This window comes from Ambystoma mexicanum, chromosome 12 (assembly GCF_040938575.1).
Source record: "Ambystoma mexicanum isolate Mex_15411 chromosome 12, UKY_AmexF1_1, whole genome shotgun sequence".
NCBI classification, from domain to species: Eukaryota; Metazoa; Chordata; class Amphibia; order Caudata; family Ambystomatidae; genus Ambystoma; species Ambystoma mexicanum.
The window spans coordinates 924,320,931-924,335,432 of NC_090936.1; the positions used below are offsets into that span (position 1 = coordinate 924,320,931).

General features: G+C 42.9%; 1 protein-coding gene across 2 annotated transcripts in view; it reads left to right on the forward strand.

Moving 5' to 3' along the window:
* Positions 1–14,502, forward strand: part of ELK3 (ETS transcription factor ELK3) — a 298,938-nt gene that overhangs the window by 175,393 nt on the left and 109,043 nt on the right. For both annotated transcript variants that reach the window (XM_069629413.1, XM_069629412.1), the window contains exon 2: positions 714–922. In XM_069629413.1, the coding sequence (XP_069485514.1) occupies positions 716–922 (207 nt within the window). In that variant the 5' untranslated portion in view covers positions 714–715. The remainder of the gene's footprint in view (positions 1–713; positions 923–14,502) is intronic.

Here is a 14,502-nt window from a genome sequence, read left to right on the forward strand (position 1 = left end):
CAGGTGACTCTATGGGAAGTGTGTGGATGGAAGAAGAGACAACTCGAAGAGCAATTGGATGTATCCTGGCAATGGATCTGGTTACTGCTCAGTCGCCTTTTCCCTCATGGTATGTGCCAAATAGTGCCCTGGCTGGATGGTACAAGTGGGCAGTGTATAGGTGTATTATTTCTGTGACATACGTATTGATTGGAAAGTTGGGAAATGCTATGCAAGATTGGAAGTTCGGACATGGGGGCGATGATTACTTGAAGAGATAAGGTATGCAAGAGTTTAAGGCTGATAACTAATGGCCCAGTTTTGAAAGGACCATAGGGGCTTCCAGTGGTAGAGTTTGCAAGGCATTAAGATGAGGCTGTATGGATTAGGATGGCACCTAACCATCCGAATGATTATGCGTAATATAGATAGTTCTATTTGTGTAAGAAAATGACATTTATTGTAATAGACTTGTGGAGTGGATTGTTAAGATGACCTTATATCTATAATGTAGCATGGCCGGAAACGGAATGTGGGGTTTGTCCTGGATGTATCCATAGATTTTAAAACAGTACAAACAAATACCACCAACGCCCACCGGCACAAGTCTACCTCTTCACAAACATCATGCATTTGAAGAAAAGAAGCACTGGTCAGAATGACAAGAAATACCAAGCACTTTATGCAAGCTATAACTGCTGGTTAATATCATCTCTCTTTTTTTTTTTTTTTAGCTATGGAGAGTGCAATCACACTGTGGCAGTTCCTGTTGCAGTTGTTGCTTGACCAGAAACATGAGCACCTAATTTGCTGGACGTCCAATGATGGCGAATTCAAGCTACTCAAGGCGGAGGAGGTGGCCAAACTATGGGGGCTCCGCAAGAATAAAACCAACATGAATTATGACAAGCTGAGCCGTGCACTCAGATACTATTATGACAAGGTACCAAAAATAATATAATCTTATACTGCATGACTGAGAGGTGCTGATTGCCAAAAATGGTTTACTTTCCATGGCCGAAACTGTGATGTCTATGCATGCATAACATTATGCAAAACCATAACACCTCTTGGTTTCATTCAGTGTAAATCCAAATTGTGAGGTGCAAAAGTAAATGAAGAAAATGATTCATGAGATGAATACGTAAAATCGAACAAACAACAAAGGTTTGCCAAACGACAATGAACAAATAAGTGTATACACAAATAGGAAACCTTTTTCAAACAAATCACCTTTGTCGAAAAACTAGAAGTAGCAAAGTACTAATTTTAGATCTTTGCTTTGCCTTTCCATTTTTGGACCAGTGTCTCTGTGAATGACCTACCACTATACTAGAAAATTCTACAGGCTCCATTGTAGGGTAATATTCACTAACACTGAATGTCCCTTTTCTGTTTCCATTGTCTGAGTTGAGGAACTGGTAACTTCAGTGTTGTCAATCCTAATTACGTTTTGTATCCACTAATGGTATGCACCATCTGCAGAAAATGACCTCACTTATGATTACTTAAAGCTGTAAAGTGAAGACAGACACCGAATGGAATTCCTCCCAAAAGCCAGCCACAATTGGAAATCTTCAAAAGCCGACAAGTGAACAGTCGGCTCAGGTAATTGTAACCAGAAAAGCTCAGATTCATTCTTTAATCAGTGCATACTTTGCCATCAATGCACTTTCGACAGCAGTGACAATGTTATATAACACGTTGCTTGGTCTTGCTATAGTGCGTATTTTGACTTTTGCATGCCCGTTTTTGGTTGTAAAAAGGTGAGATTATTGGTCGGTGGGAGCAAATAGAGCAAAACAGAGGTTACCCATAAATCCTCAGTGCTAGGCAGGCCATGCTTTCGTGTTGCCCATATGCACTTGTGAGGGTGCCATTGTGTACAGTATGCATTAGGTTTTAGCTGGATGTTGGTAAAGCTGAGGTCTGCTACCTTTGCGTGGGTTAGTCTTGGGGTAAAGTGAGGTGGCAAGGGTGAAGGGGTAGAGTTGGGAAGTTTAGTGAGTGCTTTGTGTGAGGCTTGTGCCTGGAGAAAGGAAGACAAGTAGATGCTTCTCGAGAGGTTCTCTCCAAAATCATCCTGAATAACAGAGAACTGTTTCTCCCTTTCCTTATTCATCTTATTGATGCCAGCTTCCGAGATGATTGTTTTCCTATGGCTCTGAAGAAAGTATCTGTGACCCCCTTGTTAAAAAAACCTGGCCTGGACCAAAAAGATTATTCTAACTTCAGACCCATTTCTAATGCCCCTTTCCTGCTGAGGATTTTGGATAAGGTGGCTACATCCCAACTTCAAGAATTCTTAGAAACCTCTGGGGCACAACACCCTAGACAATCAGGCTTCCGACCTTGCTATGGCACTGAGAGTGCCTTGTTGAATATGAAGTCTGAGATGCTTCAGATAATGGATCAGGGCAAGGCCGGGCTGCTGATGTTGTTAGATCTGTCAGCAGCCTTCGACCTTGTCCACCATGACACATAATCACGCATTCTGTTGAAATCAGGTGGCTTTTCAGGCAAGGTTTGGCCTGGATCAAATCATTTCTGACAGGTTGCTTGCCTAGGATAGTATGGGGCAATGCATGCTCACTTGTTGAACATCTGAAAAGTGGCGTGCCGCAGGGTGCCTGCATGTCTCCCTCCCTCTTCAACATATATTGCCTCCCCCTCTGGGATCTTTTGGACAGGCAAGGTGTGCACTTTACCAATTACGCTAAAGACACCCAGCTCGTCTTTGAGTTGAGCGGAAAGTACATTGCGGTTGTGGAGCTTATTAACAAAGTGTATGCGACCATCCAGCAGTGGATGGACAAAAATGGGATGTGCTTGAATGCTACAAAACTGGTGAAAGACCAATCAGGCATTTCTGTGTAATCACTAAGAGACGAAAAGCAATTCTGGCCTCTATTGGAAACCAGTGTAGGCTCCTTCTGGCATCCGACACATGTTCCCTTTTTCTAATGTTCATTACAATCCTGACAGCATTGTTTTGAATTACATGCAGGCGGACGATCTCAGTTTTAGCCAGACCAATAAGCAGGCTGCCACAGAAGTCTAGCCTTGAACCAATTAAGGCTCTAACAAGTATCTTGCAAATTTTCTCTGGAAATGAATGTGCGGGCTTGCGCCAAAAGTTTAATATAATATGAGGCTGATGAAACCATGCTCCCAACCTGATCCTTCATATTAAGATTGTGGTCAAGAAAGACACCTAATGTGTTAACTTTGTTCTTGGTGTCAATGACACAGCCATCAATACAGAATTGAGCAGATTCCAAACCCATTTTCCTAGTTTTGGCCAGAGTGACCACCACCATAAGCTCAGTTTTGCCACCAGTCAATGCCAGACCATTTTCATACATCCAACGTTGGATCACTCCATAAGTCTGATTGATGACTTTTTGATCCTCAGCATGATTAACTGAATGATTGATGACACATTGCATGATATTCGGCTCATCACAGGCGAGATCTAAACTGGACCCTCAGTATGTCTGTTTCTCCATCGATCATGTCATTAAGACCGTGGGTAAGGTCAAGACCTTGGGTGTCACTTTCAAATCCTCACTGAACATCACTGCAAATACCAAGAGTGTTGCTAACAAGGCCCAATGTGTACTGCGACTTTTAAGGTTGGTCAAGCCTTATGTTTCAGCGACTAATTGTGCTGCCCTGGTTCGTGCACTAATAATGCCAAGGATAGATTACTGCAATTCCTTGATGTTGTGGGCTAGTAAAAACAGTCTTAGACGCCTCCAGGTTCTGCAAAATGGTGGATGCAGTTTGCATTGTTAAGAATATACCCAGACATAAACCAATCTCCTCCCATAGGAAGAGTCTGCATTGGCTCCCTGTGGAAGCTTGTATTCATTTTAAAGTGCTGATAATAGTTCACAAATGCCTTTATGGCCAAGCCTCAGGCCATCTAAAAGAGTGTATTAAGATCCATAGCTCGGCCAGATTCACCAGATCGAGTGACAGGGTCTGTCTATCCGTCCCGAGGAGTAAATGGGTCAGAGGGATGGGCAGATCTTTTGCCTCCGAGGCCGCCATTCTATGGAATAAAACCTCCCAAACTTTTGTGTGCTGAAATAAACCTTTTGAAGTTCAGGAAAGGGGTGAAAACTATTGTCTTTGAGTAATCCTTTTTCCTGTTCGCTCTCTTCTGTCCCCTCCTGCCTTTACCTTCTGCGCCCTGATGCCTAAGTACTAAGGCCCATTATAAATGGACAAATAAAAATAAAATGAAATATAGTGTTAGGCTATTATCTACACATTTTTGTGCAGCGAGGAAACATAACACATAGTATTGGATTATGAATGAGCATTTTTTGAACTGGAGAAGTGGGTAAAACACCCAGGACCAGATATATTTATTTTGAGGTTTCTCTACACACTTCAGCTATTTCCTCCTTTAGACTGGTCGGAACAAGCTCTGAGTTTCGCCAATTTATATATGTCTAATTTTGAAACCACTCAAGTGCTTACTCTAACTAACCATGTTGTGACACATTTTAAATTGTACAAGCTTTATATTGCTGAAATTTTGATTATACTAAGTTAGGGCAGTGCAATTGAGCTAAATTAATTTTTAGTTTGGCTCAATGGATTATATCCAAACCTGAAATTCAAACTATCTTATAGCAAATTTTAAATGGCTTTTTTTGGATTTAAAGATTGAAACAGAAGAGGACAAATTGTTGTTCACGTTGTTTTAAAAACCCTCTGATTGCAGCGAAATATTGCATTATTCTAGTTTTCATTCTGCAGCTTTAAAACAAAACATACCAGATGGACAATTTCCGAGGGTTTGTAAAAAGCACAGTCCATTAAAGGATTTTAAAAATTAATGTGATCTCATGAAAAACAGATTGAAAGAGAGAGGGTATCCAAAAAGATTACTCAGCCCATCATACAAAAAAACAGAAGGTAGCAGGGAGGTTGTCCTTAGTCGACAAAACAAATCAGAAAATTATATATTGGGGTGTGTGACAAATTTCTCTGCTGATACCATTGCAATCAAACAACCGATTACAAACAATTGGCTCATACTACAGTCAGAGGATCTATGGTGGAGTCGACCATTATTTGCGATTAAAAGAAAGAGTGTACGTTTACACAAATCGCTAAGAACAGAGAAATTGAAAGATATTAGTTAGTCCATTTAATAAGAGCTGCACAGTTTGCAAGTTTACAATTAAAACGACAGCATTTGTATATGGCTCAAAACAATGGATTCTTGATAAGCACACTAAATGTAGATCAGCACGAGCCATCTATGTAATCATTTGCCCCTGTGATAAAGTTAAAGTTGGTAAAACTAAACGCAAGTCAATGCTTGGACCACTGAGCACAGATCACTGATCCACACAGGTAACACCGCTGCCCCACTATTTGGATCTGAAACATACAGCCTACTCTATCAAATGGTGTGTGTTAGAAAAGGTGACAAGTGACCCACGATGACCGACCTTTCACATTCAATTGGTTTGGAAAGAACATATATGGATGTACCGTTTACAATCGTGTGTGAATGGTTTACATGACCAAGAACAATGGCACCACTTGGGCTGTGTGGAACACACACCTTTGATCGTTGGAATATGAAGTACATTGGATTTACAGCATCGAAAGTGAATGCTGCACTATACATTGTAAGATGGCAGCCGGGTTGTCAAAACCCAGTTAATGGAAGATAATGGAAGTCGTTCTTCTATGTTGGATGAATGTGGTTAATCACATGCTCCCACGCAGATGCTGAGAGCGATTTGACTGCTTGGTCAGGGAACACGAGCCACCTGCGAACCAACAGCAAAACATTTTTGCCGTTGCAAGATGCATTATGAATGCCGGCAGAGTAGAGTACATGACAGAAGTGAATCTCTTGTATGGAATTGAATAAACGGTAAGACTTTGTCAACAAAAGTTAACATTGGAACAAAAAGAGCAGTTATCCGAAAAGCATTGAGTAAGTGCTGTTTGATTTCCTTTCACAAAGATTTAATCACCAAAGTACAGGTTTACATCATGTGTTGTAAGTAATGCTGTACTTCTATATTGTGACCACGTGGATGAGGTTTTACTAACTTGAAGTTTTATTAACTGGGCATGAAGGAGGCCATAACACTTGAGTGGGGTATTGGGCAACCAGTGAGTATTCACTGTGGTGAAGTTTGTAACCCTGCGGGTGAATGCTGACTAAGGATGTACTTACTGAGGGTGATTGCTGAGTAAGGATATAAGTTGATATTAGGCGATTGCCCACCATTTTTCTATTAATATATACATGGTCACTGTTTGATTGAGTCACACGCTATGTAAATCAGACTGAGATGTCATTTGATCTTTTGTCTTTTGTAGCAAACATGACCTGAAAAAGACGAGCCCAAGTATGAAGGGAGGATATTGTCAGAACTAGTTTGCTATGACAAAGACGTGGCTGACAACTAAGAGGCCTTGTTCTAAACTAGTTGGCACTATGAGGCAGTGTTAGCAGTATTGCCTGTTCCAGTGGAGTAACTTTGCTGAAAATGTTGGGGGTGGAGGGGGGTGGGCGGAACATGATGTCTGAAGAAAAGGTGCCCCAGCCAAATTAATGGGGACAAAATGGTGTGCCATAAAAGCTGGGGGGGACAAACACCCCTGCCCCCCTAAAATTACACCCATGGCCTGTTAGCATTCACCCCAAAAAGGGGTTTACTGCTTAGGTTAATCTATCTCAAACAGTAAGAACGATAAAGTGGCATGAATTGCCATATTAGATATCAACACATGTACTATAACGAGTTATATCTTACGTCACATTTGTGGGAATTACCAGAACCTGTGTGCTGATATCATTTTGTCCCGTTTTTGTTTTCGTTCTTAAGTATGATGCATTTTTCGGATGTGTATCTTTCTATGTTTGTGTATGCTTAACCATTACATATATTTTTCCATATGAATTTTGTTTTAGTAATATGTTAATCAATAAATAAATACATGTTAGTAATATGGCAACAGCAGATTATCACAATATCTCAAACTCAATTAAATGAAAATGACTAACTCAATGTTTGTGACGAATGAATATTTATTGAGCTCATGTGGTGTTCCTTTTTGCTGTGCTTGTCGATGCCCCCACACCACAAACGTTATTGGCTACCCAAATGTGAACGGAAGCACCACCCCCAAAGGATGGGTACAGAGATTGTTGGGAAGGGATTTGCACAGGTGCAGTGTAATCAGTGGTGGTGTTGTTTGCGGTCGACATCCTGTTATACTGAGGAACCCGACAGAAGTATGTGTGCTGCACATTAACTTGGGAATTACAAAGGTCTGCCCTCTTAACAAACCAGCTGGAATGCACATTGCTGACACAGGGCAAGAGTTCCCCTTTTTAAGCAAGTTCATTGCTAGCATATCCAAACATGTGGCTTAACACAGAGTCGAATGCGAGATGGATGCATAGAGCACTGAAGTACACAGGGACGCAGACACCGTTTTGCCCATCGGTACATTAGTGAGAGGTGGCAATCACACATGCTGTTCCCGCTAGCACCTATCACCACAGCTCGCCTAGAGGTACCGCTTGGGGAAACTTGCTGCCGCAATTCAAATACATTATACAACTGCCTGGATTATGAGTAGTCGAACGAACCATTCACGGCTCAAGAGAAGTGCAAGGTAGATCTGGGGATGCCCATTACAGACAAGCACTGGAGTCAGATACGTGAACAAACGAAGAAAGTCGCCATCAATGTCCGGTTGCACCTCTTATACTTCAGAATAATGACCAGGTTCCACAGAACTGTTAAATGGCTACATGCAATCTTCCCTGAGATCAGTTAAGAGTCTGAGAAATGAAGACCGGATAATACGTATTAGAGATGAATATCACACTCACCGAATAATTCTGTTAACGTACAATACCTGAGCTGTAAATAGCATCAGGGGTATTGCTAGATTTGGAAAAGACCCGGGGCTACCCTAATGTCGGGACTGTCAGGGCTGGGGGCTAGCTAGCCTTTTGGTTGTAGGTCCTGAGCATCTATCCGGGGCTACAACCAAAAGATCCGGGGCTATAACCCCCTCAGCCCCCCCACCCACCTGCAACGCTTCTGAGTAGCATGTCAAGTCAAAGGCATGACACCAGGTATTTTAACCAGTGTTATTTCCATCCATCATATTATGTTGCAATGTTATGTGCATCGTATCTGAGAAACTTTGCTGGCTCTGTAAGGTTTGATCAGGGGATGGGATGCATGTTTACAATGTTACTTCTCAATTTTGTTGTGATTGTCTCACCAACTGATGCTACCATAAAATCATACATAAAGGGTTAAAAAAGTACTATTGTGTGCATTTTGGACAAGGCACAGGAGGTTTGTTCGAAAGAAATTAATACAGAAGACCATTACAAATTGAACACCGAAAACCAAGAAATTACTAAAGCATTTTTACATTTGCATGGTTACTAAGAACCAAGGTATTATTTGGTCAATCACAGGATGCTTCTTGCATATGGTAGCTGTAGATGAACATGAGGGGTATAGCTTAAATATGATAACTATATCAGGCATATGATGTCATTATTATGACATGTGAGGCTGAATTGGGAACATCTAGCAGCAGCTGCTCATTTAAGGGTCTACCTAACATGACTATGCCAGTCAAATGGCAATTTAAGGATGTAGATGACAGCAGCTGTACATGTGAGGTTACAGCTTACATATAGTCACCGATGGCCTCAAGAGCACACCAACTCCCAAATGCAGTTCAAGGGTTTTGATATCTAATGGGCCTAGTGCCTGTCCCTCTATCTCTCTAATCTAGGGATAGGCAATCCCACCCAAACCCAGGCTTCCATCGACCTTGGATTAGTGCCAGTGATCGGTAACCCCTACTATCTAGAAGCTATGCAGCTTTTAATGATGGCTTTAATGTACACGCCTTATCCACCTTGCCCCCTTCAGGGTACAATCTACGGTTCATATCCAACAACCTTCCCAGATATGATTCAGGGTTGTGCCTTCCAGATGCACAGGTCTTCACCCTCTCTGGACCCTCTGCACTCTAATATTCTGTATCCTGTATTGCTCTGTCACTCTCCCTTGCTCCTCCTGCACTCCTCCCGGCCACTGACAGACTCTACTCCTTCTCTAGTTGTTACATCTCTGTCCCTCTGATGTTCCTTTCTCTATGTTCTACCTCCATCGTTCTACCTTACGCCCCATTACTCTCTTAGTTATACTCCCTACACTCCAAACCATACCTATTCATGTCTCTACAACTATGGCTATCCCCCTCCCCTCTCGACTACTGCTACTCCTACCTCTACACTACTGTCACTCATCACTTCACACTGCTACCACTTCTACATCCACACTACACCATTCCTCCCTCTACAGTACTACCACTTTGGCCTTCACACTCCATCTCCTTGCTCCATACTACTACTTGGTCGTCCGGTCATCCTCCTTTAACGCCTTCTGTCACCCTTTTACTCAATCCATACCTTCCTAACACCCCTCTCACGCCCACAACTTGCATGCACATTCACAACACAGTACCACTTTCTCTCACCAGCCAATACTTGACTTTTTTTTAAGAAAACGCCTCTATGCTACTCCACACAGTCCTTCCTCCTTCTGGTATCTTGGCCTGTCACCTCCTCCTCCACAGATCTTACACGAACAACTGACAAGTTCCTGTTTCCTACTGTCCTTTATATCCTCCCCCTTCATGTTCCCATTGGCTCTCCTCTTCTGGTTTCCCTGACCAATATTACCCGTCCTTCCCCACCCAAGAAGAGTTACAAACAAAAGAACACAAAAAAGGGGGTCTAAACCCTGCCCCCTTTTCTCTTGCGGGCCCGCTGCGGATCAGCAATGGCAGCCCACTGCAATTAGAGTTCCAGTTCGAAATAGAGTCCAATGCAAAATTGTAAAAACTGCTGTTAACTGGGCGCTCCACGCCTCCATTGTTGGTAAGGAGTGGTTGTTTCTGATAGTCCATTTCAGCTGGCGGGTCCATGGCTATGATGCAGGTGAGTGTGACTGTTAATAGCGATTTTCTTGAATTACAGTGCATGTTGGGGCGTGCTGCTATTTTGAGTCCGTGGAGCCTCTCTGGTGGGTTGCTCTCTTCTCGGTTCACTGCTGAGGCTGCTGGTTCTGTTAGTTCTCTGGAAAAAACGAGAAAGATGGGCCAGTACTTGCAAACAGAGGTATGGGATGATCAAGAGTGGTACTATAATTGATCACAGGATCACATAGGGCAGTGACTGGGGCCCTCCCAACTGCCACCTTTCCTCTTTTGGGGTACGGATGGATCTGGCTCCCACCTTGGTAGGCCTCCAACCCAGGCTCAGAGGAGTCCATATAGCTTCTTAAGAGGGCCAAGGATGCAAAAACAAATAAAAAGGACATCCGGCCAGTAGGCAGGAGGATAGAAAAGGGTCGGAAGATAAGGTTAAGTGGGAAAAAATTAGAGAAGTACCTAAGGGTGTAACAAAAAACAGTCTGGTAAGGTTCACATGATTGGTGAACGTGGCAAGAAGGTAATCCGAAGCAATCCGTTTTTTTTAAAAAACATATTTTTATTGATTTTGTTCTTTAAGTAAACATCAGGTACATTGTTGCATATTGTAATACTTTCATATAAACCCTTCCCCCTCCCACCTTCAAGGTCCCAACCCCAACTTTTAAGAAAGAGAAAAAGAAACGAGGAAAGGGAAAAAAAAGGCATAAGAAAGAGAGGAGCACAAACTTGCCCACAGGATACAAATATTTCTACACCACGTAGGTGTGGTCTCAGGCTTCAGTGCTCTGCACTTGGATCAGGCCTTCTTCATCTGATGTTATCTACAAAGCTGGGCTTAGCAGTTCCTTCGTCCCATGACGTTCAAGGAAGCTTGTTGTGAGAGGAGACGAACAATTCCTGAGTTATTGCGTTCCAGGCTGTCATATCGACGGAGCTTTCTCTTCTCACTGTCCGCAACGCTTCATGCCAGACTGCAGTCTCTGCAATGATCCATCTTTTTAGGTCTTTCCACCACATCTCCATTGTTGGTCCATCTTTGGCCTTCCAGTTCATCGCTATCCGTCTTTTCGCTAGGGCCCAGGACAAGTTCATCATTTTTTCTCTCGCTTTATTTTTCTTTGAGGAAACATACAGACCAAGGAGGCACGCCTCCACGGTCTAGGCTCGTCCTGTGAGCCCTTTTTCTTGTAGTTGGTGTTCTATGTCTTGCCAATAACTACGTATTGTTGGCAGTTCCAGAACATGTGACCCATATTGGCATTTGTCCCATTGCATTTAGGGCAGGCCTGTGCGACAGCTCCCGGGAAGTCGGATATTTTCTGTGGATTTAGTTATGCTGTATGTAATATATAGAACTGTAATTGCTTTAATCTGGCATTCCTAGATATTTTCTTCGGGTATAGCTTTGCATTCGCCCATTCTTTGTCCGAGAGTGTCCTGCCGAGTATCTCATCCCATGCTTGCTTCCCTTTCTTTTTATCTTGGGGGATTTCCTCCATTTATGTCTGATATATCCTAGATACCATGTGTTCTCCTTCCATGACATCATAGAGAAGGCCTAGAACTGGGTTTTCCTTTTGCCCTATCTCTAGAGTCGGCCACCTGTTCTGCAGGCAGTTGGTGAGTCTCGCATAGGTTATGTACTAGCCTTTGTGCAGTCCATGGGATAAGACAAGATCGTGGAAGGCTAATTTCTCTCCTTCAGGGGCAATGTCGCTTATTGTGGCAGGCCTTTGGGTTCCCAAAAGTCTCTGCATTGTTGAAGGGTTATGTTGCTATCTTTATCAATTGCAGCAAGCGGTATTTGAGGGGAGTACGGCTCTTCTATCTGCAGCTGTTTCTTGACTCTGCTCCATATTTGTTTCCCCAAGTGTACAAACGCAGGAGGTCGTGGAGGTGCTTTCTTCTCTAACCACAGAATCTCTTTGAGGAGGTGTGGTGATACAGTGTTGCTTAGTAAAGTGGGCTCTACTGTTTCCTCATCCGCTAGCTAATTAGCCACGTGTTGAAGTTGGTATGCAAGGTAATAAAGTTCAAAATGCGGTAGTCGCAGTCCTCCTTCCGTGTAGTCTTTACAGAGTGTAGCCATGGCCACTCTTCTTCTACCTTTGCCCCACACAAAGCTACCCAGTATTGTGCTGAGATCTGTAAAGAACTTTCTCGGGATGAGAAATGGCATGTTTATGAAGTGGTATAGTAGTCTCGGCAGGATGATCATTTTTACCAACGATATTCTTCCCATTCCTTGTAGAGGGAGCTTCTCCCATAGTTTGATGGGTGTCTTTACTCCGTTCCTTGCCTTCAGCGAGTTGGCTTTGTGTGTATCATCAACGATATGGTGTATGTTGATGCCAAGATAACGGAACGTCTGGGTATTCCATTGGAGTTTTAAGCAAGGAAGTTGCTGTTCTGTTTTTCCAACCCAGCCTGCTAAGGGGTACAGGGAAGATTTGGGCTTGCTGACAGTTATCCCGGAGAGCCGTGCAAAATTATCCAGTACTTCAAGGTATGTGCTCAGGTTGTCTTCAGGATTGTGGATATACAAGAGAATATCATCAGCATATAGGGATTTGACGTGCGTGACGCCGTCGATTAGTAGCCCAGTATCTTGAAAGGATTCTCGCATATGAATCGCTAGAGGCTCTGACGCCAGGATATATAAGAGGGGCGATAGCGGGCAGCCTTGTTTGGTTCCTCTGTAAATTGGGAATGATTCTGATATGTGTCTGCCTGTTCGCACCCTCGCTGTCAGTGTGGCCTATCCACCTCATGAACCCCTGTCCTATTCCGTAATTTTCCAGTGCAGTGAACATCCACTCCCACCTAACAGAATCGAACGCTTTGATGGCATCTGATGTTGCCACTGCGCAGGTGTCTGATGTGTTGTTTGTTCTGTCTATTATTGCCTGTAGGCATCGCAGATTTGCTGTCGTAGACCTGGAACGTAGCCGGTTTGATCTGCATGTATCGGTGTGGGGATCACTCTCTTTAGTCGATCTGCTAAAACAGCCATGAGTATTTTAGTATCTTGATTTATTAATGCTATAGGTTTATAGGATTTGCATTGCTTGCTATCTTTGCCCGGTTTCAGGATGGGTATTATGAGGGCCTGTTCCATTGAGTTGGGGAGTTTGCCTGTTTCATATGCTTCTTGGAACACTTGTAGTAAGTAAGGACTCAGCGTGTCTGTATATTCTTTATAGAATTCCGATGGTAGTCCATCGCTTCCAGGGGTCTTTCCCATAGGTAGTGAGGTGATGACTCCATGTATCTCCTCTAGGGTCAGGGGGCAGTCCAGCAGGTCTTTTTGTTCTGTCGTCAGGGTGGGTGGTCTTATGTCTTCGAGGGTCTCTAGTATTTCAGCCATATTTGAGTGCTTCCTGTCATCATAGAGCATGGCATGACATTTCTTAAAGGCTTGGTTGATCTCTGATTGGGATCGTCTTGTGAGTCCATCCTCCTCAATTATCTCTGTTATCTCCTCTTTCGTGTTTTGTCACTTGACCAGCCAGGTGAGCAATCTGCCAGGTTTTTCTCCCTGACCATGCCGAAGCAATCCATTTAAGCACACAAAAGGTCAGTAATTAGCAGGATCAAGACACTTTTCCTGAGTATACTCTCTACAAACCCCTGAAGAGTCCACGTAGTGACCATGGTAAGATGACGCTGAACTTGCTAGTGTCCACACACCCCTACAGGAGTCCAAACAAACCCCAGAAACTCAATAGTGTCTGTGTGGAAGGTATATGTTTCAAACTTTGCATATACATGATGTATGCACAGTAGCTGCAAATCCTAACAGACCTGTTCCACATTGGTAACCATGTTGGCTGATTACACCAGAATCTCATCTAGATCAATGGCACTACTTTTGTCTATAACCGCCTAGAAGGCATTATTGACAAAGTGCTGGAATGTGGCAGCGGCAGTGCAAAGCTTGAAGGGCATCATCTGTTATTCAAATATCCCTTTCTGCACAATGTGCTCCCCATTCATTGCCCACATGTCTGCAAACTAGATTATTTGCCCATCGCAGGTCCAGCTTGGTATTTACATGGGTCTACCAGAGTTGGTGCAACAGAATGGAATCAAGGCTTTCAAGATAATGATTTTTGATTGTGATCTTATTATTGAACTTTTAACAGTCAACATGTTATCTCATATCATAACCAACAGCTATCTGGCCATATTTTTCAATTCTTATAAATCTTCCAAAAAATCATCTGTATTCTCTTATGAACCTCCCTCCTCATTTAACCCACCTTCCCGACACTTGATTAAGCTTTTGCTCGTACAAAGGAATGTTGGCTGAGCTCTGATCTCCTAAATTTGGCAGAGCTTTAAGGAATATCAACCTTATTTATGAGTGGTATTCAGTACTCCATCAGTCACATTGCTCTTAGCTGCTTGAGGAAAGGGAAGTTTTTGTTATGTTTCTTTGCAAATTGCTATAGCCGAAGGAAAGGTGGGCACCACTTTTATTTTTTAATAATGCGT